The sequence below is a fragment of the Ooceraea biroi genome, chromosome 7, assembly GCF_003672135.1.
Source record: "Ooceraea biroi isolate clonal line C1 chromosome 7, Obir_v5.4, whole genome shotgun sequence".
Classification (NCBI taxonomy): Eukaryota; Metazoa; Arthropoda; class Insecta; order Hymenoptera; family Formicidae; genus Ooceraea; species Ooceraea biroi.
In genome coordinates, this window is record NC_039512.1 from 13,143,758 (window position 1) to 13,170,495 (window position 26,738).

At 46.0% G+C, this 26,738-nt stretch overlaps 3 protein-coding genes across 7 annotated transcripts in view; 2 read left to right on the forward strand and 1 right to left on the reverse strand.

Moving 5' to 3' along the window:
• Positions 1-59: 59 nt before the first annotated feature.
• On the forward strand, positions 60-1,860 carry LOC105279654. The gene is made up of 4 exons (XM_011339558.3): positions 60-355; positions 606-798; positions 965-1,135; positions 1,302-1,860. Exons 3-4 carry the CDS (start codon positions 1,023-1,025, stop codon positions 1,666-1,668), a joined length of 480 nt encoding a protein of 159 aa, XP_011337860.1. The 5' UTR covers positions 60-355; positions 606-798; positions 965-1,022; the 3' UTR covers positions 1,669-1,860.
• Positions 1,861-2,370: 510 nt separating this feature from the next.
• On the forward strand, positions 2,371-11,024 carry LOC105279655 (intraflagellar transport protein 172 homolog). 5 transcript variants are annotated; one of them, XR_003406841.1, is made up of 15 exons: positions 2,371-2,784; positions 2,996-3,139; positions 3,208-3,320; positions 3,413-3,598; positions 3,755-4,225; positions 4,295-4,903; positions 4,983-5,421; positions 5,546-6,259; positions 6,375-6,828; positions 6,959-7,065; positions 7,140-7,583; positions 7,728-8,051; positions 8,169-8,599; positions 8,733-9,714; positions 10,292-11,024. XR_003406841.1 is itself a non-coding variant. In XM_026971397.1 (15 exons), the coding sequence occupies exons 1-15, from the start codon at positions 2,746-2,748 to the stop codon at positions 9,570-9,572; spliced, it is 5,190 nt and encodes a 1,729-aa protein (XP_026827198.1). In that variant the 5' UTR covers positions 2,371-2,745; the 3' UTR covers positions 9,573-11,023. The 5 variants fall into 5 exon arrangements, 4 of the variants coding, with proteins under 4 accessions (XP_026827198.1, XP_026827199.1, XP_026827197.1 ...); XM_026971397.1 differs by having other exon boundaries at positions 8,733-9,435; positions 9,561-11,023; XM_026971398.1 differs by having other exon boundaries at positions 8,733-9,435; positions 9,566-11,023.
• The window catches only part of LOC105279652 (zinc finger CCCH domain-containing protein 13), a 67,744-nt gene continuing 51,986 nt past the window's right edge, over positions 10,981-26,738 (reverse strand). Inside the window, exons 5-14 of the mRNA XM_026971406.1 lie at positions 24,035-24,096; positions 21,011-21,082; positions 20,700-20,903; positions 20,268-20,459; positions 19,661-19,901; positions 18,485-18,670; positions 18,018-18,120; positions 17,373-17,622; positions 17,089-17,264; positions 10,981-15,673 (exon numbers count right to left, since the gene is read on the reverse strand). Of these exons, the coding sequence (XP_026827207.1) occupies positions 13,315-15,673; positions 17,089-17,264; positions 17,373-17,622; positions 18,018-18,120; positions 18,485-18,670; positions 19,661-19,901; positions 20,268-20,459; positions 20,700-20,903; positions 21,011-21,082; positions 24,035-24,096 (3,845 nt within the window). The 3' untranslated portion in view covers positions 10,981-13,314. The remainder of the gene's footprint in view (positions 15,674-17,088; positions 17,265-17,372; positions 17,623-18,017; positions 18,121-18,484; positions 18,671-19,660; positions 19,902-20,267; positions 20,460-20,699; positions 20,904-21,010; positions 21,083-24,034; positions 24,097-26,738) is intronic.

The following is a 26,738-nucleotide window of genomic DNA, read 5'->3' on the forward strand; positions in this document are numbered from 1 at the left end:
ACGCATGCTCATGGTGGAATTAGAAAGGTGAACCATTCCGATGGATGCGCAATAGATTAAAAGTAGTGGGGGACAGTCAGCCAATTACGCTTTGAGCTTTTATGCGAAAGTCAATGTGACTGCTTACGATGTTATGATGTTATGGTTCTTGAGTTGCTGAATTATCGGATCGGTTAATCGTGATTAAAGTACAAGTGAAAATGCCAGTGTGTTGCGTTAGAAATTGCAAGAGTCGGACCGGTCGTAGTAATAGGGAAAATTACAACAAATTGCTGTATTATTTTCCTAAAGACTATGAATTAAGGAAGCAATGGCTCATAGCTTGTCAGAGAAGAGGAGTTGAAACTCAACTGTGGTGAGTTTATGTTCCGAATGCTTATAAATATAATTTGTTCCTTTTCGTATTTTTTATGTCACAAACTGTTACGATGTAGTGACATAACCATGTTGTAAAGTCAGAATTGTACTATTCTCATTGATTATCTCTCATTTTAATATTTGTAGTATGAATGCACAATCTGCCGAGTAAACATTGTGACTACATTTTCTTGGTGAATGGTTTCATTTGTCATGTTACAAAGATTATTAAGAAATCTTATTTTTAGCTGCAGTATGTGAGCGACATTTCGTGCCAGATTACATTGAAGAGAAGTGGACACAGCAACGTGGGAAGAATGAGCCATGAGTGATTCAACGGCTGAAAATAGGCTCAGTACCAACAGAATTGCTCAATATTCCAAAAACTGTATCACAACTTGGTGAACCAAAAGAAAAGATCCAAAAAACAGATGTACCCTGGTAAGTTCAGAAATATACATGTCATCCATTTAGTCTTTTGTAGCTATTTGTCACGAATTTCTGTTGTGCAGTTCATAACAGTTATGGAGCGAATTATATCAAAAACTGAAAACACAATTGCTATTATAATATGATTTCTTTAATAATGCTATTTATGCTGTTACAGTAAATCTAAACTACCATCGTACAACGAACTTGTCACTTATGCGAGGATAAATACGGAGATGGATGCTAATGCCGTGAGCAGTAAAAATACATCAGTAAATGATGAGCGAGACAAACAGTCGAAAAGTAGACACGGAGATGTACCAGTGGAAGTCGTTGAAGCAATGGATAGGTATGGTTTATTGTATATCTAACTTTAAATGAACAACAGTAACATACTTTTCCATACTTTCTACATACATACATACATACATACATACATACGTTGAAATAGTACAAATAAAATAATTATTGAAGCATTTGCGAGTAATATTAATTAATGTGTTGTTTTTTTACAGTGCGGAACAATTAGACAATGAGCCGAAGGCTGAGGAAACTGAAATGCTTCTGGAGCAGTTGAAAAAATTGCAAGAAGAAAACAAACAACTTGCTAGCGAGAATACGCAGATGTCTGTCGCATTTAAGCAGCTCGCCGAAGAGAATGAACGCTTGAAAGAAGATGCCATGAAAAATCACGAGTTTCAACAATTGCAAGAAAATGTTGAAAAACATGCCGCAACAGTAGCGTTCAACGCATTGCGTACGGTGTTTACACCTGGCCAAATTAAAAGGATTATGTCTCCAAATAGCAGCCGTGTGACATGGTGTAGTAAGAAAGAAAAAAGAAAACTCAAACATATGTGCAATAAGCAATCTGTGCAATGAACAACAATATAGTTGTACTTACCTTTATATCGTTATACGTCGCATCAACTCGGGATCTGCAATCGGCGATGTTGCATAGTATGGCTCAAATGACCGGAAGGGAACAAAAGTTGATGCAAATAATTCGACTGAAGTTCGCTGTGATAAGTTAATACACTAATTATATAAATAAATGTAACTAAGACTTTTTCTAATCTTTTCTACCTATTCCAATTTGTGACAAATCCCCTTCATTTTTCATTGCGAGTGGTTATCAACTACTGTCTCATTATACAATATATCCATTAACTGCCATTACTGAGCACATCAATTTGATGTTTACAGTAAACTTGCGTTAGACAATCTTATTGCATTCTTGACACTTCGAACCGCGTGCGTTGAATAAAAGCTCAAGCTCTGATTGGTCAAGATCTCAGACTTCCGCCATTATGCGCAATGGCTCACCTTTCTACTTCCACCATGCGCATGCTATCGCAGCACAAGCAAAAGTTCAAATTTTAAAGTTCTTGAACTATTCAAACATTCAAATGCAAATCCAAATTAAAAAATTCAGATTCGAGAATTTAAATTCGAACTCGAATATAAAACTTCAAATTCAAACTTAAGAATTCAAATCGAAGCATTTAAATCCGAATTCAAATCTAAACATTCAAATACAGAAATTCAGAAATTCAAATTCAAAAATCTAAATTTAAATCGCTTAAAATTCGTTTTCAATGGCACGTAGCTATTTTTTCTTTTCTATTTGTATTTTCATTTGCGGTTTCTCTTTTTCAATTCTAGGTATATATCTTGATTGTTCGTTTCTAAATATCGAATATTTAACTTTTCTTCGAGATCAAAGAAATTATTATTGAAGAAATATAAAGCTATATGTAAAATAAGATATCTAAGAAGTATCTAAATATATCTGTGTGTTATATACTTCATGTTTTGACTGAAACTCACTTCGGTTGCTAGGTAACCAATGTGTATACATTACGAGCTTTATAGCGTGTTTTGCGTTATAATACTGTGCGTGTGATGCGTATACCTTGCAAATGATATCTTAGAATTTTATTAATTTTATAAACAAACATGTTACTCAAGTATCTTGGTACTGTTATGCCAGCGCAGGTCAGTAGAACATTTAAACGCTTTTAAACTTCAAGATCCTGGAGAATCTTTGTGTAATTTCTCTTAAATAACTTATTATAAAAACACTTTTATATAACATTTACAAATATACACTTTGCAAAGACAAAATACGCAATGTTATATAGAAATATAGAAAAAAATATTTTAAAATGTTAAGAAAATTATTATATTATTATAATCTATATTTCAGGAATCGGAGAATAAAGTGATTAGCATAGCATGGTCACCAAACAACTTAAAACTAGCCGTTGCATCTTCTGATCGTTCCATTTACCTCTTCGACGAAAATGGTGCAAAACGTGACAGATTCTCCACCAAACCTGTCGATCCCAAGGTATTCGTTATCTTTTTAATATTTAAAAGCATTTTACAGAATTAATGTTAATAGCACCTTGTCTACAGTTTGGCAAAAAGAGCTACATGATAAAGGGAATAGCTTTCTCCCCGGAGTCTACGAAGATCGCGGTTGGTCAAACCGATTGTATTGTTTATGTATATAAAATAGGAGAAGACTGGTAATTATCAACTTCAATCTTTCTTATGAATTCCTCATCTAAAAATAAATAAGTTTGAACTAGGCACTCGTTAATATCGGAAATGATTTCAGGGGCGACAAGAAAGTGATTTGCAACAAGTTCAAACAGACTTCCGCGGTAACTTGCTTAATTTGGCCCGTAGGAGGCCCGATTATCGTGGGCTTGACAGACGGGAAGGTCCGCGCGGCCCTGGTAAAATCGCAGAAGGCGCAAACCTTATACACCTCCGACGCCATGACGATAGCTTTGGCTAGCAAGTAAATTGGAGTTTATCACTTATAGTTTAGCAGTGTTTGCGCATATAAATCTCCATAACTATATAAAATAAAATTAAATAAAATAAAATTAAATAATAATGTTATTAAATAAAATTTTTGTAACGTTCATAATTCTGATCAACTTGAAATTGCCAGTGTTCGTGGTAGTGGCTTTCTGTCGAGTCACGCTGATGGTAGCATCATCCGGTATTACATTGCCGAAGACGGCAGTGCGGAACCATCAGGACGCGTATGCGTTCACGGTGTGCCTGCTTACGCCTTGGCGTGGCCGCAGTCGCACATCCTAGCTGCTGGTTGCGACAAACGGCTGACTCTGTACGACTCACATGGCAAACAGGTGAAGAACTTCGATTTTAGTCGGGACTCTCAAGAAAGGGAAATTACCGTAGCCTGCTGCAGCCCGAGCGGCCAGAGCATTGCCGTGGGCTCGTGGGACAAGGTGCGCATCCTGGACTGGACGCCACGAAGAGGCGTCTGGGAGGAGACCAACGTGCGCGATCTTCCAAACTTCTACACGATCACGGCGCTCGCCTGGAGACGAGACGGCTCGAAATTGGTAGTTGGAGGATTGTGCGGTGGTGTTGAACAATTTGAGACTATCCTAAGGTAACTGGTTTTCGAAAGTGTTGAATTTTCTCGGCATAAATCTGTACAAATCTTGATTCTATTCTTTAGACGCACAGTGGTCCGTGGCAGCCATGAGGTGGCCTACGTAGGTCCCAGCCAGATAGTAATTCGATCTCTGAGTGATTCTTCGCAGCGCTCGATCGTCATCAGATCGCAGACAGGTCTGGAGATCGAGGATGTACGCGTCTTAGGGCGCAGGGATAACAACGTGGTAGCTCGCACGGCGCGTACTCTGCTGATAGGTGACATCGAACAAGGTCTAATCAGCGAGATTCCATGGGAAGATCGATCCAGCAGCGAGAAATTCTTCTTTGAATACCCGGTTGTCTGCTTGATTTTCTATTCTGGCGAGCTAACAATCGTCGAATATGGGCAAAACGAAGCGCTCGGCTCCGTACGAACCGAGGCTGTGAACCCGCATGTGATCAGCGTGCGCGTGAACGAGCGACCCACGTCCGAGGGAGAAGATAACAAGAAGCTAGCGTATCTCTTGGATCCAAGAACAATCCGTGTAGTTGACTTGATGACGGGCGCGACCATCAGCATGATCGCCCACGACGCTCGCATCGACTGGTTGGAGCTAAGTGAGGCAGGTCATCGACTGCTATCGCGCGACAAGCGAAGTCGCCTGTGGCTCAGCGACGACGCGGGTAGCAAGTAACTACATAAAATATTTCTAACTTCTGCTGCAAAAGACTTTCTCTCTAAATCTGTTCTTATCTTATTTTATTTTTAGAGTTTTGCTGGTGACGGGGGTATCCTTTGCGTCTTGGGTGCCGGGTAGCGACGTTGTCGTCGCTCAGACGGGTCAGACTCTGGCGGTTTGGTACAACGTAGATGCGCCGGAAGCAGCCACGCTTACGCCGATCAAAGGCGACGTGGTGGACATTGTTCGGGAGGATGGCAAGACGTCTGTAATGGTCGAGGAAAACGGTGCTAAGGTGGCGTATGTGTTGGACGAGGGATTGATCGAGTTCGGTACGGCGCTGCACGACAATGACTTTGGCAGAGCCATTCTGTTCCTGGAGAACATGGGCGATAGCCCTCAGGCGGAGACTATGTGGGAGAACTTGGCTAAAAACGCGATGAACGAGAGGAAGCTCGCGATAGCAGCCAGATGTTACGCCGCGATGGGTGACGTGGCTTGTACGAAGTTTCTGAAGGAGACCGTCGAGGTTTTTTATTTTTTTTAAATATGTTATTATTTGTTTGTTTAAAATATGTTATTATGTATTTTTTAAATGTATTTGTTTTTTGAGATACAATAGCATATCTCATTGTCTTCTTTAACACTTTAAGATTGGTGAAAAGTATGCCAAGGAAACGGGCAATGATCCAATGGGCAATCCAGACGTCTGGGCCCGACTGGCTGTGCTGAACGGTGATCTGAAAACTGCCGAAGCGATCTACTTGGAACAAAATGAACTGGACAAGGCGCTGGAGATGTATCAACGCTACTGGCACTGGGAAGAAGCTTTGAATTTGGCCGAGAATCGGCAGTGGAGTGGTTTGTCCGAGTTACGGGATCGTCACTTGGCTTGGCTGTTGGACAGCGGTCAGGCAGCTCGCGCGGCCTCTATCATAGAAACTACGAACCCCAAAAGAGCCATTAAGCTCTACCTGGAAGCTAATCGGCCCGGACGAGCTGCCAGGCTGATTCTCGCTGACAATGAATTGTTGGAAGATGAGCACATCGTTGAGGATGTCATTAGCGCTCTTAAAGCTACCGATCTTATGGAGCTTGCTGGAGAACTGCTGGAGAAAACCGGTGCTGGCGCTGAGGCAATCAGCTGTTACTCTCAGGCCGGTATTTTCGCCAGGGCCCTCGATCTAGCACGTAAAATTGATCCTACTATGGTGGTCGAGCTCGAGAGGGATTGGGGGAAGCATTTGGCAACGGGTGGCCATTACGACGCAGCTATCAATCACTTTATTGAAGCAGGCGAGACAATATCGGCGCTGAAGGCCGCTATTAACGCGCGTCAATGGAGAAAGGCTCTACAAATTATACAAGTACAATAATTTTGACCGCACACACACACACACATACGTGATATGGAAATAAAACAGATACAAGTAATGATTTTTGATATCCCGTGAAATCACATTTTACTTTTCCGTTTTTTAGGTGATCGAAGATGACGATCCTGAAATTCAGCTGCAATGCGAGAAGTTGGGCGAGTACTTTTCGTCGATCGGTGAACGAAGCCTGGCCGAGAATCTTTTTATTCGCGCCGGAAACGCGCGACGTGCCGTGGAAACTCATGTGCAGTCGGGCAATTGGATGCGTGCGCATCAGGTAGCTCAAGAACACATGAATACCGATGAAGCCAACGAAGTGCTGGCAAAGCACGCTGAGAGTCTACAGCAAGCTGGCGAATATCGTCACGCCGAGGCGCTCTACGTGGCGATCGGCGATCACGATGCAGCGATCGCTATGTATCGTAAGGAAGGGCATCGTAGCGACATGGTCAGGCTGGTTGCTGACCATCGGCCGGACCTCCTTCATACTACTCACGCACATCTGGCGAGGGAGCTGGAGGCAGCCGGCAAGCCAAGAGAAGCCGAAGAATACTTCCTAGGTCAGTCTCTGAACTATTAAACGAATAAAATGCTCTCTATTTCAAGAAATAAGTTGAGTCCTTTAAGGATCCTCTCTAAAATTTAATTTATAACCGATTGAGCTCTCTTACTTAGAAATTATATCCGTAGGTGCTGGTGATTGGCGCGGAGCGGTCACAGCTTACAGGTCCGTGAATATGTGGGAGGACGCGTTAAGGGTTGCCAAGAAGGCTTCGGGCGAACAAGCAGCACAGCAGGTAAAAATTTATACAAACCTGCAAACACAGCTTTCATATCTCTCTGTTCATTAATCATCTCTTTTTTCCTCTAGGTTGCCTTGATGTGGGCCCGAACACTGGCTCCGGAATTGGGTGCTAGATTGTTAATGCGTCTGAATTATTTGGAGCCTTGCCTGCAGCTGGCATGCGAGACCAACTTGTTTGAGTGGGCCTTGGAAATCTCAAAATACGGCACGATGGATCAAAAGAAGGAGGTCCACTATCGCTATGCTATGGCGCTCGAGGACGAGGGCCGCTTTGCTGAGGCTGAGAAGGAGTTCGTACAGGCTGGCAAGGCTATGGAGGCGGTGCAGATGTACATACACTCCCGCGACTGGGAATCCGCCGAGGATGTCGCGCGATCGCATAGTCAAGAGGCGGTGGCGCAAGTTCTGATTGCCCGTGCTGCTGAAGCCGCAGAAGCACAAGATTACGCAACGGCGGAAACCCTTCTTCTAAGGGCCCACAAACCGGAGATGATTATTGAACATTATAAAGTTAGTTTTTTTAGTGAAGTTTTTAGTGAGTTGTGCAAAATTGTTTTGAGAAGTTCATGATTATTTTATGTAGCATTTTATTTAATAACATCGATTTTTTTTGCTCTGAAGGAATTTTTAATCATATTAAAAACTTCATTTTAGACTGCTGGAATGTGGTCTGAAGCACTACGAGTGTGTCGAGAGTATCTGCCAAGTCAAGAGGCTGCCCTACGCAGGGAGTTGGGTCAGAAGAGCGCGGGATTGGACGGAGCGAACGCCCTGGAGGAAGCTCGCAAGTGGCTTGAACTCGGGGAAGTGCGACCTGCCCTGGACACCCTGATCCTGAATCCACAAGCACCGAGGCCTTATCTTATTCGTGCGGCTGATATTCTTTTACATCAGGCGGATCCTGAAACGGCAGCGGAGATTGGCGGTGATCTGGGTGCGCGCTTGTTCTCCGTTGGTGAACACGCGCTCGCCGCTCAGGTACTCTTCCGTTTAATTCTTCTTCAGGATTAACGATTCACATCTAAATTGAATAATTTTTAATTAATCTGTTCATGAAAGATGAGTATTTTGCAATATCTTGCAATATCATTACAGGTATTCCTTCAGGCGGATCGACTGAAGGACGCGGTGAGTTCGCTAGTGGCGGTCGGCGAGTGGGATCGTGCACGTCGGATTGTTCGCGAGCTCGCTCCAGATCTCGAGTCGTATCTTGAAGAAAAGTATCGGGATGCTATGGCAAGTGACGATCAAATGGAGCGATTAGCGGGGACGAATGGCAATGCCGCCCTCGAGATGATGGCACGCAAGGGTCAATGGAGTCAGCTGTTCGAGGCCGCGAATTCGCAAGGGCCGGAAGTATTGCACAGATTCGTGGCGCGACGTGCCGCACAATTGCTGAAGAGCGACTCCGCACCGCAAGCGCTACAACTTTACGCGCAGTACGGCGCACCCGCGATATCGCAGAACTACAATCTCTATTTCCAGCTGGCTGAGAACATCCTGAATGAGAAGCAGCAGGAATACAGGTATTTTACATTCTCTTACTTTCTTCTCTTTCCGTGCTAATTTAATTGAGTCTTAAAAGATATGTTATATTTGTTTTTGTTTGTCATCTACTTTTATTTTTTCATTTCTTTACGCATTATTTTCTGATTTTAGATATCTAGCCCAACTGCGTGACATCCTGCATGGTCTCTGCCGCTCGTCGCCGTCTTCCGACAAGTTCGAGCGACTGCTGCAAGCTGCGCATCTTTCCGCGGTGAAGCACGGCTGCCGTTCGTACCCAGCACTTACCAGCATTGTAGTTAAAGTGTCTGTCAGCCTTCTGCGATATACCGATGTCCTCCTCGCCGACAGATTCTACTACGAAGCCGGCATTGCAGCGCGTTCCGCGGGTCTCCTGAGCGAAGCCTTTGTCTTTCTCAATCACTTTCTTGACCTGGAAGAGTGCATCGAGGAGGAGGGTGACGGCAACGTTCTCGACGTGGACGACCTACGCGTAAGCGACTTCCCGCTCGAAGTTCCGCTTCCGGAACGCCTCGGCGTCGCGGCAGATCAACGCGAGGAGGCAAGGGAGTGGGTGCTGGCGGTGTCCATGGATCAAAAGATTGAGCAAGGCTTGCCGGTTGATCAGAGAGGTGTCTATGTGGGCTCACTGACGTCACCGACTAACTCCGGTACGCTTCTTCAGCAATGCGTGATCACGGGATATCCGGTACGCGGCCCAGTCGTCAAATTCGAGGAGACCAATCGCGTGGCTGATCGAGACGACTGGACCAAACTGGTCCACACGGCCAGACAAGCGCCTCTAGATTCACCGCTGAACGACATCTTGGTGTTTCTTCAGGAATGGTGTGGCACGGTACCCAAATATTCATTTTAAAAAGAGCTTTCAGTTAACAAATTTTAACAAATTTGAATCGAATTTTTCATTTGAAGATAAATGATGAACGACACAAAGAATCATGATTATTTTTTTCTGTTTAGAATAGAAAATGAAATAATGTAAAATAATTAAAAACTCATCAAATTCATCAAATTGTTCTCCGATATACTTCTTTCAACACGTTCGTCGTATGGAGTAGCTAATGAAGGGATTTGAGGGAGTAGCAGGCAACTGGGGATGATGATTAACCACTTGGTAAATACACTCTGGCTCCGACGCATTCCATAAGCCAAAAAGCTGCCCGTGGAATTTGGTGGCTCAAAGTAAAGCAAATATACGCATATGCATATATGCGTATATATGCACGTACACGTTATGTTTACTCGAAATCGAGCGACGGGCTTAATGCACGTCGCAGGAAACACATAAATGCACGTTGCACGACGCACAATGCATATTTTCCAATAAGGAAACGAGACTGGAATTCTTGTAGCAATTTCGATCTACATAGCGCGATAATTTATGTGATTTTAATTTAACTATGACTATATTTAAATTCATAATTAAGTTTAATTTATTATTTATGATGCGGCGCGTTGATAAAGGAATAAATATTGCTGTTCTTTGATACTGTATAATTTGCTTTTAATATTTGTGTACGCGCGGTACGCGTGTTTTCTTTCCTTATAAAGAGAAATTAAAGAAAGATTCAAGTAAAGTTAAGTAAAATAAAAGCGCAGGTAGGGAGAACGCGTCTCATGGCTGTTACGTTAATTTCCGCGTGGCCGCCACCTTCGATTTTCCGATAATTACCACATAACGGCGAGTATAGAACTTTCAGATACTTTAAGCGGTCTAAGGAAAGGTGTTGGAAGAAAAAGAAGACAGCAAGAAGACGGCGACACAGCTCCCGTCCAGACTGATACGATCCTTACCTTCCTTCAGGAATTCGTGAAAGCCAGTTGATCGCCGCCATTAAACGCTCGACGATTAATTTAAATAAATGCGTCGCCGTTATAACCGCAGAGACACTTACTTGCATGAAAAATAGCGGATATTCAAATGGGGGAGAAGTCTTCGCTGAAAAGTCACGAGGGACTAATCTTCTGACGGATCGCGGGATTTCCCCTTAAAATATTCAGACGAAGAACTGTAGAAGAGTGGTTTAATTAATTACGGGATTACGTGCGGGAATTTCGGTCACTATGAAAATTTGTATTGTTAATATTGATATAATACGCAAATAAAAATTAAATTATCTCTGAAAATGTTAAGCTATTCAAAGTAGATGATTTGATTTTTATCTGTGACGGTCTCTCAAGAAATTAAGTCTCTTATTTTATCAACAATGCTGAACGAGTGTCCAAAGGGCATCGGATAAAGTTTAGAATTTTATATATATTATAATATAAAACATTTAGAGTACAGGGAGGATATTTAGGGATAAAAAAGAGAGAGAGAGAAGGGTAAAAAAAGAAACGATAAATGGGGCTGTGAATGCACATAAAAAATTGGTATATATAATAACAATAATATATATAATATATATAACATATATGCAATGTATACATGGTTCTTATTACAACAATTTCATTTAATCTAGCCTAATTCCCAATTTGCCAGAATTACATTCGGGCAATTTCTTTTATGTGTATATTATGTGTATCGTTATAATATATTATTCATAATATATTTAAAAAAAAGAACATCTGCGTCTTCTGGCGCTTGCACGTACGCTTAACTACTTTAAGTTACAAAATGTGGTTGCCCTAAAACCCGCCTTGCACCTTCCAGTCCGGACGTCTTGGTTTCGCGTTTACGCTATAAATTACGCTAGAATATTACTTTAAACCTAAATCTATCTTAAGATGCGTATCGAAAAACGTTTAAAAACACTTCAAAACGACGTGTTGCACACAAAATCCGAATCTATCAAATCGATCGTGTAACCCCTTCGGTACGAAATATATGTATATAATAAATGTATAAGAGTGTTAATTTTTATTATCAAATATGATTTTTGGGGGGGAATAAATGCAGTAGTTCCAACAATCTTTTGTATTGATTTTGGCTCGTTCGGTTACCAGAAAAATTCTACTTTTCATCGTCGGAAAACGATGGAGGGAATTCAATCGTTCGTAGGATTTTCCAGATATAAAGTACTGTGGACATTTGTAGATAACAAACTCGACTCGAGCTTTTGCTGTGAGCTTTCCATTCAACAATACAGAACTGTGTTATCGCACAGTTAACGCTGCGAAACTGTGTTAACGCAGTTAAGACGAGAGCGCGTTCACGCTTTAACATATCGCGCGATCGCGATATTAACACAATCATCAGTGTTAATCCTTTATTTAACACGGTACAATTGTGTCGACGCAATGACGATGTTAAATCCTTCACCCGACACTGCGGAGCTGTGTTAACGCTTCATTCAACACCATGGGAAACCTGCTAGCTATTTCCACATGATGCTCCGCAGTGTTCCGGCTGATTTTCCATGATTCTATACAAGCTCACAATACAACACAGAAAGCTTGCGGCATCATTGCAGCGACGTTGCTGTAATCTTTTATGCGGCAGAGCCGTGTGTTGATATACTTGAAGAGAGAAGAAATGGTAGAAAGCGTGATTCCGCAGCGCGTAGATACGGAAAGAGTTAGCGTCGTACTTGAAAAGAAATTCGCGGACAGATGATTCGCGTGGCAGTCGATTCTCATCTCGCGGAGGGAGCTGCGCGACGAAGGAACTTCTTCAACAAGAGAAACCCGCCCGTCTCCGTAGCGTGGATCGCTACTAGCGCGAAAAACGCGTGATCTAGAGAAAGGGTTTGTCTCATGACAGTGCTGGGGCCGAGCGGTCGTTAGTCTTCGTCTTACGCAGCTTCACAGTTGCGAATATGTTAGTCCTGAAAGCCGTTAATTTGCGATTAATAGGAGTACGGAATGTATCAATCTGTCGGACGATTCACGTGGTCATCTACGAGCAACTAGAACATTTGAACTAAAATCGACATCCTGGCGGTTTTCTTTCTTAAAAGCACACAATAACAACTTCTTATTCGGATTATTAGCTTCCTGACTTACGGATTAAACGATACCTATTGGAACTAGATAAGTAGAACTGGATTAAAATGTGACAATTCGTTTAAATTCTAGATTTACATGTAAAAGCTTACGATCTTAAAGCGACTGATGAAAATTAAAAGAGATGGCAAGTGCCCGGAATAAAACGACTAATCTAGCAAACAATTGCACACTTGCACTGCGCCAATAGTAACAACGAAACATACAGAGCTAACGCGTGCAGTAATGGCGGACAATAACAATACAACACAATTGCGACTGATGACGATGCATCATCTGGTAAAGTTGATCGCTCCGTCTCGAGGCGGATAGGTTGCTTAGAAGTCGTCGCAAAAGTGTATCGAGCGCTTTCTTCGATGCTGCAAGCTCCTACAACATTAACAGCCAATTGTTGAAAACGAGACAAAGCGTCAGCGAGTCAACCAATGCGAATACATCAAAGGTGCGTGTGATGCTCGATCATTCACAGATCATTCTATCCATGAACAGATAATAAGAGGTGTAAAATGAAGATAATGAAGAACTTAAAAGAACTGAACTAATAACGGAAGTGGTAACAAGAGCTCGATATTCATTAGCTGATTAAAATGCTTGAAAGAAACATCATTCATTTCTGAAATCCTTCTTCATTTTTCAATTTCTGCTCCATTTTCCCCTTTCGGTGTGTTTACCTTTGCTTCGAAGGGATGCATCAACTATTCGTTTCGTAAATTTAATTTCCGTTCGAATTCATCTCCTTCATAATCATTTATCTCTCTTTATGTTATCTTTACTGTTGCTTCTGCTTCTTTTTCTTCTTCACAGACGCGTCCACGCCCCAGAGGTCATACCAGGGTCCACAAGTGTTCTTATCTCGATCTGATTCTCTTCTCAACTTGGTCCGCGGCAGCAACGTCTTCTCCGGCATGCTCTGATCCTTCACGACGATACAGCTGTACGTGGACTCCTCGTCGGAGGCCTCGGTCTCGCTAAAGTTCAGCGTCGCGTCCTCCTCTTCGTCATAATTCCTCCTACCGCGCGTCATCATGTCGTTCCGCTTGCTCTCGTTGTTCTCCTTTAACTCGGCCACGATCATGTTTCGTTTCGCCTCGAGACTGCGTCTCCGTTCTTTCTCGATAATCGCCTTCCGTGACACGTTGCCAATAAAATACGTGCGCTCCTCCGACTGCTGCTGCATTCTATAGTCTGACCTCTCCGTGATCTTAGGGCGCTCCGCCGGCGTCGGCATGTCTTCGAAGGCGTAATCCGCCTTGTCCGGCACGTGACTCCTCTCGGCTGGTTTCGGTTCCTCGTGCTGGTGGTCATTCGTGATGGTACCTTCGCTGCCCAGACTCGAGTTCGGACTGCCACCGTCAGAGTTCCTCTGCTTTTCCTCGTTTTCCGCGATCTTCTTCTCTTTACGGATCATCTTCGGGATGTCGACGAGCGAGCGATGCTGCCAGAGCGCCATGCCCTCCAGTACTTCCGAGTCTCGACGGAACTTCCAGAAGGACTTGGTTCGCTTGACCAGCTTTGGGCTCTTCGGCTCTTCAAAAGCTCTTCCGGTTTGCGCGAGATGGCCCATAGCAGTCGCCTGTCGCGGCAGTAGAGGCTTCCGTTCTACTTTGAGCGTGTTGTTGTTGGTGTCGCCGTTGCTTCGCTCGTTACTTCTGGGTATGGCGTTTCGCTTCTGCAGACCCGAACCATGCATGCCCGCGTGATAACCGTGTCTTTCGATCACCTTGGATCTCTCCAGCTTCGTCTCGAAATTCGATTCGTAGCCGCGATCTCGCTCAAGAGAGCCCACGCCATATCGTCCGGTCTCTCCGTAAATCGCCTCCTCTTTGTCAGAGTATCTACGCTCTCGGTAAGGCCCCATGGGTCTTTCTGGGGCTTCCTGGGACGGTGGTCGCGGCCTTTCGAATCTTCGACTGGATAATCGCTCTATCGTCCTGTTACGATTCTTCTCAAACGTCCGCTCGTAACCCATCACTTCCTTTCGCTGCTCAATATACGCACGCTCTTGCTCGTTTCTAGCAGCGCGAGCCCGCTCATACGACTGAGGATGCTCATCACGAGGTCGCTGAAAGCTCTGCTTGTCCTCTCTTGACCGTTCAAAGTTCTGCTTGTCCTCTCTCGCGCGCTCAAAATTCTGCTTGTCCTCTCTTGAACGCTCAAAATTCTGCTTGCTCTCCCTATTCACGCGTTCGAAGCTTTGCTTCTCTTCTCTCGCGCGTTCGAAGCTCTGCTTTTCTTCGCGAGAGCCTCGCTCGAGCGTGTGCTTGTTGTCCCGCGCGTGTTTCTCCTCGCGTGAGCGTTTGTCGTCGCGGCCATGGTCAAAGCCCTTCTGACCATCTCGGCCATCTCGGCCGCGCTCCAGGCTCTTATATTCCGCAGCGGATCTTTCGTGACGATCGCGCGAATGAGCCATTTCACGCATTTCCCTCTCGAGGGTCTTGTACTCCGTCACGCCTGATCTTTCGCGGCGCTCCAGGAACTTGGGCGGACTGTGCTCGCGCGCGTACTTCTGCGCGGTCTGCTCAAGCTTCTGAGCAATGTGCTCGACCTTGCGACCCGGTTCCGGAATCGTGATGGTGCTTTCGTCATCAGATACCGACGACGAACTCGACTTGCCGTATTTGCCCGTTTCAAAGTCGTTCCCTCTCCTTCGATCCTGGGATTCTTGATTGTTCGCGTAGAACTTGTTACCGCGATACTCGCCGCCGAAGTCCTCTTCATCTTCTTCCAATTCCTCCTCGGTTTCCGTCTGCATCCGCTTGTTCAAGTGTCGTTGATCGCTGCGGCGTGTAGCGGCGGGCACGTTCCGCTCGTCTGATATCTTGGTGCGCTGATTCGGGCTAGGCCGCTCATTAGGCACTTGCGTAATCCTCTTACTCTTTCTCTTCTTCGTCATGTCGCCGTTCTCCAGCGCGAAGTCACCATTCTCCATCTCAAAGTACTTCTTTGTCTCCTCGGTCGCCTGCTTGGCCTTGGATTCCGCCCAGAGATCCATCGCCGTGCGATACAAGTGCCAGGACTTCTCGTCCCGTGGGATCGTCTTCCAGGAGTCGTTTTCCCAGTCCTTCGACTCCTTCTCGTCCTTTGGGGGCAGACGGTCCCCTCCGCTTCGCGGCTTGCGGCGTCGTTGTCTGCGTGCGCGACGCGATGAATAAAAAAGAACACAAAAAAAGAGGGCGCGAAGAGAAGGATTAAAGAAGGGGGACTGGAAGAGATGCAGAACACCACCACCACCAGTTTGGCGGTTTATTTCCAGCGGCCACGATAGCGCATGCGGTATCTACAAGAAGGAGAGATATACACAACTTTGAAGAAGAAACGGGAAAAACTGACATTTGCCGGAAGATAGAGGATGTATGACCGAGCATTTAATTCGCGAGGAATGGAATGAACAATGGAAATCTTGCTAAATCGCAATTACCGTCAAAGGAGCAGTAACCGATAAGCGCTCGGGCTAACACCGAGCCGAATAGAATCCAAATATTTCAATCCCCTTGCGATAATATTATTTCGCGGAATCAGCTGTCACAGGCAAGCAATTACCAGGCGAGATCCGCAAGCCTCCCTCATTCAAGGATTATGCCAATCTGATTTTGCGCTATCTGAAATTAATTACAGCTTCCAACGTTGCCGCGAACCCTCCGAGCGCAAAGAACCGTATCTACAGCGTATCCATCACCGTTGGATCTTCATTCTTCGTGATCCGTTCCGATCGAGTGCCGAAAAAGAGAGCGACGGGAGGCAGGAGTGAAAATCGTGCTAATTACAGAGGGGACAGTAGATAGCAGAATAGCAGAGAGCTACAATGATACAAAGCTTCAATCGCGCTGAATGGGATAAAGTGGGAGGGCGTTCACCGGCGTTATCAGGGCGTAATATCGAGGGGGCAAATCAAAGGGTCAAAAGGCCCAAAGTACCTAGAGATTTATTGAACGTCCGCGAATAGTGACGGTGGTGCACATGCAACTGACTCGCAAGCTTCGATTTGAAATCGATATTATTACATTGGCATCAATGTGTTTGACAATGTTATAGACGGTCCAAAAAAAATAATCTTGTCGCACCAGTTATTGCATTTTTATTCTCACGAGATTACTTTTGCCCCGTCGGAATTTGTGCCCGCTAGAATTTCCGACTTTCATGTCGATGTAAACTATGTAAACTTTCTGTCTCTCTTTCTCGCAGTGACAGTTAATTAGGAACGCAAGTTAACTTACAGAGAACCTTTTCACACACGCTGGAAGTACTTAATTCTCCTGTAATTATATAATATTATCGTGCCATCGTGCGGCACAGTAATGCGTATTATTGCGGCAAACTTTCGCAAATCTCTATCCCCGTAATTTTGCAATTATACAGTTTTCAGACCAAATTATGTATCATTTCTTTTAACGTGTACTGAAACTTGTCGTTTCCTCAAGTAGTTTATGTAGTTTATACAGTTTACTTTGGCATCTAACTAAACACATCACGCTAGACGATATGTAGACACAGGCACGAGAAGTAGATGTGAACTTGCGGCCTCGAGCGTGGAGTTTTGACTTACCTCAGAGCCTCATCGTCGCTGTAATCGACGTCGGGTTGCACGGGAGGTTCGTTGGAGAAGCCGCTGTCGTTGCTGCTGTGGAGGGACGTCATCGCCGGAGGTGGCACTGGGGGCACGGGTGGCTGCACCCTTCTCCCTCCGGCTAGCACTGCGGGCAGCGTGCCCGATGGACGGATCTGGAAAGCAGATAACACGCTCAAGTAAGCACGTAGTTTACGATTGACGTAAATTACAGAAACAAACGAGAACGAGAAGTAGTCGCTTACGTCGCTTCACCGACTCACCGATTTCGATTGGCGCGCGGTTGGAGTCGCCAAAACACTCGCGTTATTCGTAGGTGTGCCGACGTTGCTGCCGTTGTTGCTGTTGGCGTTAGTGCTGTTGCCAGCAGAATTGATGCCGATTCCGACCGTTCCTCCGGATGGCTCATCGATACTGGCCGGCGTGACCGGCGGTCGAGAGGCGGGCGGCTTACATGGCGGAACACTTTGTGGCTCTGGGGTTCTGCCGTTGCTTGCTGCGTGGCTCGGCGATCTTCGCGCAATGGGATAAAATATGATATATCATCCAAAAATTTAAAAAAGAAAAGTAAACTCAGAAAATATTTAAAAATTACGATAGTTATATATAATGTATGAATAAACGGAGAAACGAATAATAATATTAATTAATTTTGATATTTTAATATTAAGAAAGTATTAATTAATTAATTTTTAACGAAAGGTAGATAATAGAAATCGAAGGTGATATCTAATAATGCTTGATAATATGAAATTCCATGATAAAATTTTTATAGATTTATTATACACTGTATTATAGATACGGAATATTAGGGATGAAATATTTGAGGCTTGAAGGGTTAATAACGAGCGATCGTAAGTGCGAAATTTCGGTATTCTCGCGCTTGTGGTCGGGAAAGGTTTACTCACCCCAAAGTGTCGTCGATTATAATTTCGGTGTACGCCAGGGGAAACCACCCCGTGCTTTGAGTGCGCAGGTTTTCGCCAAACTGCCATCCCTTCTGGCGATCTCCTGATAAAAAAAAAAGAAAAATATGCAAATCCGTGATATATGCGACATGTCCCGTCTTCATTAACATTCTTACAACCGAGCTTCTCTTTAATGGTAAATATCGCAAAATCAGATATTAAAATATAACTAAATTTATCCTCGTTTAATCCTATTTAAGTTTTTCTATTAACGCGACGAATTAAATAATTTTATTAATTACAATTTATTTATTCTTACTATCATAATAAAAGATATACCCTTATTAAATTTAATTCGTAGCATCAAGAAAATCCGCAAGCGGATTTATCTGTACATTTACAGAGACACGTGCGACGAATGCGAGTTGAAGACGTCGTATCAACGTACGTAGCAAAATCGAACTCACCCATCAGAGCGATGAGATCACCCTCCAGGAAACTCAGCTGATTCTCCCCTGAGCTGAGGTAGGCGAAGAGAGCCCTGGCGAGAGGGGCGTCCCCCCAACCGCCGGCGCCGACTCCGGTGCCACCGCTGCTGTTACGGGACGCGGGGGGCGCCATAGATCGTGGCCGGGGTGGAGTCTCTGGAACGTCTGGAAACCAGAAACGTTGTAACTGACCGAGCAGAAGGGTGGCGGAGCGCTCGAGGATGTGAGCCGTAGGATAATGCAGGGGTAGTTTCGGGGTAAACCGGGGCAATTAAGTCAGCGGACGATAGTCAACCGGTGGATAGGGTGGATGCCGGAGGGCGAGCGGGCATAAGCCCAAAGGGATGGCCTAAAGATACAAGGAAGAGACGGGATTTCGCGGGAATCGTGCGGGAATACGCCGCATTAACTACACACCGTCATTTGCAAATCGCGGTGGGTTAATGCGACGCGAACGACAACGGAGGGGTTGTTCCCGACGTGAAATTATTTGTAAGCGCGCAGCGCGAGATTAACCGCAGGCTTAATTCGTTGCTGCGACAGGATTATTTATTTAATTTCAATTATGCGCGACGTCACGGATGACACGGCATCTGATGCAACCGAATCAGCCCCGGACCATCGAAGAATCGAGGGTATCGTTCGCAAACCCGGCGAGAGTAATGAACGACGGAGCAGCGTGACACGCGACACCGCGACGATGAAATACGGGCTCGAGTCGCGTTGCACAAACGAAAGCATTTTCCGGTTTTATCGCGAGTACGCGCGATTCCGAGGCACGTCGAAAGCTTCGAGTTTCGAAACGTGTCCGCGAATCCGATCGCGGCTGAAATTTACACCGCAACTACGCGAGAGGCCAGGCAGGGAGAGTGGGCGAGAGCGAAGTCAGAGCGCGGAAACGGCTCCATTCCATTTTTCTCGATCGGCCGCTAATGGACCGTTATTGCGGGCGAAACGCGACGAAACGACCAACTCGGGAGCGAATAATTTCATTTGAACATAATCCCCCGGACACACGGGGGACGAGCGTGTAGGAAGAGCGCGTAGGAAGCGAGACGGATTTCCGACGCGGCGATTCGCGTAGCGCCGCCACGAAAATCGATATCATTGTCGCAGAAAAAAAGGAGGAGTGCAGAGAGTGCAGACGTTACGTACCGGGGCCGAGAGATAATGTCGAGGCGTGCAGGTTCGCCTCCGACCGCGCTCTGGAGAGAGCTGCGGGGAGATGCGGCATTGGACCGAGGTGGCTGCTGGACGACGGCGGATTTCCGGGAAGCGGGCCCAGCCGCAGCTCCAGGCAGGAGCTGTCCATGCTGCGGGTCTTCCGCAGCTGTGAGCTCATCGTTGTCAGCTCGGAGCCGCCGTTCTCTTCATCCTCCGGCCAGAAGGACGTTTGCTGTCGAAACGGTTTCATCACAATTTTCGTGTTTCCTCTAGCGACGCCATCTTTTATTACTTGTAAATCAGTTCCGTGCAGATGTTGCCTCGAGAATTAGCGACATACCGCGAGGTATATATCGGAAACCAGACAAACTCGAATAGACTTCCGGCAGCAGGAATAAATTACTCTCACCGTCGAAATTTCCGTTGAGAATTCAAATGCGATTCGTTATGAAGCTTCAATGGGTAGCGCGAGATCCAGCCGCGAATCAGCGAGGGTGAATTGTCGTGATGCACGGATGCAAGTAATTCGAATGGCGCGTGAATAGCGTAGAAACCCCACGTGAGACTTTGCGCGATGAACAGCGAGTCGCGAATTTACCCTGAGTCTGGAAGCAAACATGTCCTCCACCGACTGGGGCAAGTATTCCCTGGTGGCGGCGACCTCGCGCCATTTATCAACCGAGGGATGAAGCGCGGCCAGTGCAACCTCATGGAAACTCGCATAGTGCTTCGCCAAGGAGCATTGTCGCTCCAGCACGAAGCCGTATCGTCGTCTCTCCTGAGTCATCGCCTGTGAAAAGAACGCACAAAACCCCCCGGGCATTAATGAACTCGCTCCGTTAATGAATCTCACCGCGTAATCCATCATCTACGTCATCCGTTAACGTTACTCAATGATCGCTCTCTTCAAGATTGCGCGTGTTACATTGCGCGCTACATTCGCGTGTCATGCACTCTCGCGTACTAACGCGGGAATTCAATAGTCCGACTTAATTAATAACTTCGTGATCAAAAAGTTTGTCGTCCTCACGTTCTTCAAGCTCTGCTCGCAGAAGGCGTCCAGCTTGGTCTTCTCCTCCTCCAGGATCTGCATGTTCTTCAGCTCCTTGTCCATAGCGAGGCCGCTCTTATTAGCCGCCCTGGACTTCTTTCTGTGCTTCTTCATAGTCGCGGCCGCCTTGCTGTAGGTCTCGGATCTGGTTTTGTGTTGCTGAAGAAACTTCTTCTGCTCGCTCTGAAAGCCCATTCCCCAGACGTTGCATTATTCATTGCCAGCGCGGAAGCCGGTGCCTGGCGACGACTAATGTGTCTTCCGGGGATCATTTTCGGTGGTTTACTTACCTGGACAACTTTCGTGTCCTTCTCCAGGTTGGTCTCCAGAGGCACCAACAGGTCCACGTAGAATGCTTTTAACTGAAACATGAGGAGTAGCAGGAGAACTATTATAGTGCAACGTGTGAGTGATAGGTATACCGCATTCTCTTTTCACGTTTCCTTCCTTGTAAATTTTGCATTTTTTGATATCACGTTTCTAACACTCTCTCACGGGAATAACATTCATTTCAGTTCAGGAAGTGAACATGAACTTTAATCGATGTCCAGAATGCACAAGGACACCTATAGATGCATGGAAATGTAATTAACGCGGACACGACGAAGTAATGTTCATATAAAATGATTAAAACATCCTGGTAGACGTGAATAAACGTAATTAAGGGGCAGTCAGACATTCCTTCGACATCCAGGAGCAGCGCCGGGACAAAAGAATCACCGCGAGTCTCGCGTCCTCGCGACTGGTGCTAACGGAGCGATGTTTCTTTATTTCCGCACCGTCTCGAGACGGTTTACGAGTCTTTCCCGAGAGCCAGACCTAATTTATACTCGTAGAGAAGTAGTCTCCGCTCGGATGTACTTACGGACGTAAAACGCGGCGAGAATGAGGACGCCCTTTATTTTTTTTATTAACCGTCTTGAAGAGGAAAGAAAGCGCGCGCGCATGAGAGAGAGAGAGAGAGAGAGAGTAGTGAAAAGAAGATAAAAAAAGCGACGCGTAAAATTTTGGCGTGACGGGGATGGAATGCATGCGCAGCGAGAGTATAATTTTTCAACCACCATAATGATATGTTTCCATGCTTGCCAACCACTTCGATCCATCAGCGTATTAACCCTTTCGAACTCATCCTCTTTCCTCCTCCTCATGCCCCCTCGAGGCTGCTCTTGCTCCCGTTGGCGTTTCTTCGAGAGCTACCCTATTCTCTCTGTTCTCCCCTCGCAAACCTCTCCCTCCTTCCTTTCCGCGGGCACGCGAGCTCGCGTTTCACGAACAAGTTGTTTGTTTTATAGTTCGAGCACCCTTTGCTTCGCTTTTTGTGTACGTCGCTCAAAGGCAGGCGGATTGCAGCCGCCCGTTGCTATGGCAGCGCAGCATGTGCGGGCGGGGAGGAACAGAAGAATTCATCCTTTTTTTTATCCATCTTTTTTCGTTTCCCCTCACGAACCCCTCGCGAACACGCCGCGAACCTTCGCGCGCCGTGAATTTCATCTGTGCGCTTTTAGAGAACTGCTGCCGATTTTTATTGGAAAATTCGGCGCTCTTTATGTATCTGATTGCGTATGTGTGGCTAGCCACCACGTTGAATTCACGCTAGCAGGCTCGAGCGCACGCGCTTGAGTGCACCTTCTGCACCTCCTGACTTGAAAAAACCGCTTTGCTCTCGCCTCGCCTCACCGATCGAGAATTATGGCGTTTCCGGAGCGCGCGAGTGCGCCTTTCTGCGCCGACTTCCGGTCGCGCGGCCCGGAATATCGGGGAACCGGAATTCGGACAATGGCGGGGAACGTCGAAAATGTTGATTGCGGGTCTCCGCTCGGGTCGTCGCAGAGAAAAAGATCGATATCCGTAAATTCCGAGGGAAGAGTAATCTACTTTATCTCTCCCTTTACATTTTTCCCAAAATTTTCATCTTCGGGGAAATTAAGGCCGGACTGTCGCTCGGCAATCTCCGCGGCAGCTTGGCAGAGGGATCGCGATTTCGCGAAGTTGTCGATCGATCGCGGAAATACACGTCCGCCAAGAAGCTGCGAACTAATGCAAGCTACGTGAGTTCCAGCCCGCACGACCGCCCCCCGACCACCACCCCACTGGACTTGGCACTCGCTCTTCTCTTTCTCCGCGGCACTTCCTCCATTCGTTTCTTCCGGACGCGTTCGTGATAATCTTCGTCTAGAGTGCGTTTTTCATCGGCGAATCGTGACGCAGCGCGCATACGCGACTGTTTGTTTCTCCGGAGTTTCTCCAAAGAGCCAAAGGTCATTAACCTCCACCCTCAGATTTTTCCCGAGCGAATTATCTCTCCAGTTTTATTTGTATAACAAATTTATGTTTCTAGAATTACAAACAGTAAAAGAAACGAATTGTTAGAAAATTCAAACTACCGAAATATGTGCATGAAACTTTTGCTGCTCTATTTATTTACGTAAGATTACGTTAGATAGAGGGACATTTTCGCAGGCTGGTCGGCTGGAACGAAATTGCAAAATGCTACAACGGTACGTCCAAGAGAGGGTTGCAAAGTCGTAATAACCACATGTCGTTATGGCCGCAACGAGATTCCATCCTCAAACGAAACGCCTGCGGGATGTAATGTCGTCCCCCAGCCAAGCAGAGGCGAGCCGCAGGATCAAAGAGGTTCTCGGGGACTTCCGCGTGCCGTAGTACCGTTCTATAGGGTGTCACAGGATCAGTGACGAGAGAAGAAGGGGAGATAACAAAGTGATGTTGTATATACTTCATTTTGCAACGAGATTAATTAGGAATTTGATATTCATATTTCAACATTACAAATTATAATTATCTACTGTTTATGACACATCAGTAAATTTTTTTTATTTTCGGGCAATACTTCTGAAGAACGCGATTGCAAAATCTGTATTCAGCGAGGAAACATGGATAAATAAAGATACGCGATTTTCCATTAGATAGGCTTGGCACTAGACGAAGGCGAAGGACATCTTTACGAATCCTGGCAGACACGACGGAGTCTGACGTAATCTCCGGAAATGGACGATGCCGGGGTGAAGGACAGACGGAAAAAATGAGGCAGGCAGACAATGCTTTTAGCCACCCCAGAAAATGCCCCGAAACATTATTCGATCGCGATACAGACTTTCTCCGCAGAAAAGGTTCCAATATGGCAAATCGATCAACGAGAGAACACATACGAACATGAACAATATATAAGAAACGACAAGCATCTTTGAGAAGAACACGTAACCACCAGGTTGTCAATAAAAATATATATTCATGCCGTAATTAAATTCTATGATACTCGAAAATGTTTAAATAATCTCTTTTGTTCTACTTACAATGTTCATCTCCTGCTCCTGGATCTCCTTGTACACCTCGACGATCCTCATTAGCGCAAAACCTGCAACACGGAAAAGCGAACCTCGATCAGACCTCGATCGTTCTCGCAGAACTCCTCTCGCGGGATCGAACGGCCAAAACTTTCATCCTGAATTATTCAGACGCGGTTGGCGTCACCGATACTTTAATCCAGCCCTGAGCGGCAATAGGGCACGGGAGAGGGGTGGCGGGCGAGGCGCGGGATGAAAGTGGCGGTCGACGGGGGTGAAAACCGCGATAGCTTAAAGCAGCGCGTTACGATGCCTGCGGTCGCCCGCCCTGAGTGACTTCCCTGCCGAAAGCTCGCGAAAGCTCGCCGCGAAAAACAAATACTCGCGCGCATCGAACTCGATCGAGGAAAGTTCTCGCGCACGTAAAAAGAGAGAGAGAGAACGGAAACTTTTCCTGTCGGAACGCTCCCCGACTGTATCCTCCTTTTTCTCGGTCTTCCGCTCAAACGGATTTCGCTTTGCTTCTCCCCGAATGAGCTTGTGAAATTTGCGCCGGCGTGAATTCATGCGAAAGCTCGCTTCGGTCAGACTGAACTGCACTCGCTCAAGATACCCGCGAGGGAAATATTTGTGCAATAACAAGAAAATTATTTAGAGCGCCGAGCTCACTCGCGACGTTAACTGACGTTTCCACGTGCTCTCGCAGCCTCCGGTTTTTCTGTTTCCGCTCGAATTGCAGAAAAGCAAATATCTTCCGCTTCCTCGCTGCATGCGTGCATTTTCCATGATGCCCTGCTACGCGTTCATGTCGTTTGCGTCGTTTGTGGAATACGCTCGTCCTGATGTAGCGCGAGAAGATATCGGTGGCGGGCACCGGCGACGGGGTGGCTACAACACTTCGGTCACGTGCGACAAATATCGCCTAACGCACGTGACGGCGGATACCGTCGAACACTATCTCGTATTTTTCCTGCACTCCGCTCAATATCTGCACGTTGCGCGATTTTTCCTGTTCGCGAGTGCCAATGCGAATTTTGCATTTTATCGAGCACCAACTCGATATCTCGGATACACCCTGGTTGGATACTGGTATTAGCTATTGGGGTGTTGCAACAGTACTGCGCGAGCGCGTGTTGTTCGGTATGTACAGGTGCAAGAATGTATTTATATGTGCTCTGTGCAGTCTTTCAAACATTCACGCGCCCACGTGATATAAAGGGTGTATACCCGCACGTTCAGCCTCTGGCTGGTCTCAAATATTCGCCACCGAGAGAGAGGGGTTTGAAACGCGCCATCATCATGGAAATCCGGTAGATCCGTCGCTGTGATAAATTTTATTGTCAATCGTCGTTTACGTAATTATCGATCATTCACGATTACGCTGATAATGATTGCACGATATGTACTTTCGAGAGTGATCGATCTCTTATTTAAATTTAGTTCGGCGTACCAGACAGATAGCAAACCCGACGACACTAAAACTCGCAAACTTAACGACGCCCGTGGGGAATGTACATCCGCCCCAGATTTCGTCGGTCCTCTTCGAGTTTCACAACTGCTGAAAACCTGATGATCTCGGAGCGCGTAAATTCGGGGATCCCGGGTGGAGCACGGAGGGCGAATTTTAGTTATCCGCGCGCGATTGCGGAGTAAAATAGGTCTGCCTATTCTCGTTGCTTCCGGCGGAAGCCGAAACGAACGGCGGGGGTCACGTGCAGCTGCAGCGACAGCTATTACCTGGTCCTTAAATGAAAGGCTAAGGATGGCAGAGAACGTAGACAAAGGGAGCGCCCGTCGTATCTCAACCATACAATATCGTAATCCGCCGCCACACACGGGAAACCCCCGCAGCCAGAGAAGCCCGTTTATACGTACGCTCGGATATACAGGGTAGCCTGGAAAATGGTGTCGCGCGTGCTCACCGGCGGTGAACATAAGCGTGGCGGATCCCTTAAATCCGCGGATCCTAAACGCCGCGCTTCCGTCGGGAATTCACAGAATCTCGTAGAGTGGCGCAGATCCTCGGACTCGCTGCTTTTCGATCGCTTTCGATAAATCCTTAAATTCACAGTCCTTAGATTGTCCAAACACATCGGTAAATTTCTCTCTTCAAAGCTTTCTCATAAATTTAAAGCGACCGACCTTTAATAATAAAACGAGACTCAAAAGATAATTTTCAGGTAAAAGAAAGTTTTCATTAAAATAAAGTAACTTTTACAATTGAATGGGATAAACGGATCTTATTGTTGCAGCTGCGGCGAGATACGCATTGAGCGCGACGCTGTCGAGGCTTTTCGCGCCCGCACCGAAAACCACTCCGTGGATGCGCGCGACTCCATACGGAGCACCCCTTTCCGAAGCTGTTCGAAGCTTTTCCGCGTGACTTCGCTCATCGACTATCCCGGTGGATTTTCCGTGGCCGCCATGGATCCGTTGTTCCTGTTTACGTTAAGCGTTAAAGCCCGATGCGACGAGCATTAGCTCTATCCCGTTGAAGCCGCACGCTTAGAGAGAGGGAGGACGGCCCTAAAGCCCCGCAAGCGTTATGCCCCGTTACTCCCCGCGTTATACTCCCTCGCGTTGCGCACAGGGTGCCAAACGACGCACCTCGCGACACAGGGTACTTTGAAGCGTGTCACGATGCGATAACACCGACGGCCTCGCAGGAAAAGATGACACTTACAAGAGGATAATAAATCAGCAAACATTGTTG

Coding starts and splice junctions, on each gene's coding strand:
- LOC105279654 (XM_011339558.3), top strand. CDS start 1,023: ATGGATGCTAATGCCGTGAGCAGTAAAAATACATCAGTAAATGATGAG. Junction 1,136..1,301: donor GTCGTTGAAGCAATGGATAG/GTATGGTTTATT, acceptor GTTTTTTTACAG/TGCGGAACAATTAGACAATG.
- LOC105279655 (XM_026971396.1), top strand. CDS start 2,746: ATGTTACTCAAGTATCTTGGTACTGTTATGCCAGCGCAG. Junction 2,785..2,995: donor GTACTGTTATGCCAGCGCAG/GTCAGTAGAACA, acceptor TCTATATTTCAG/GAATCGGAGAATAAAGTGAT. Junction 7,584..7,727: donor TGATTATTGAACATTATAAA/GTTAGTTTTTTT, acceptor ACTTCATTTTAG/ACTGCTGGAATGTGGTCTGA.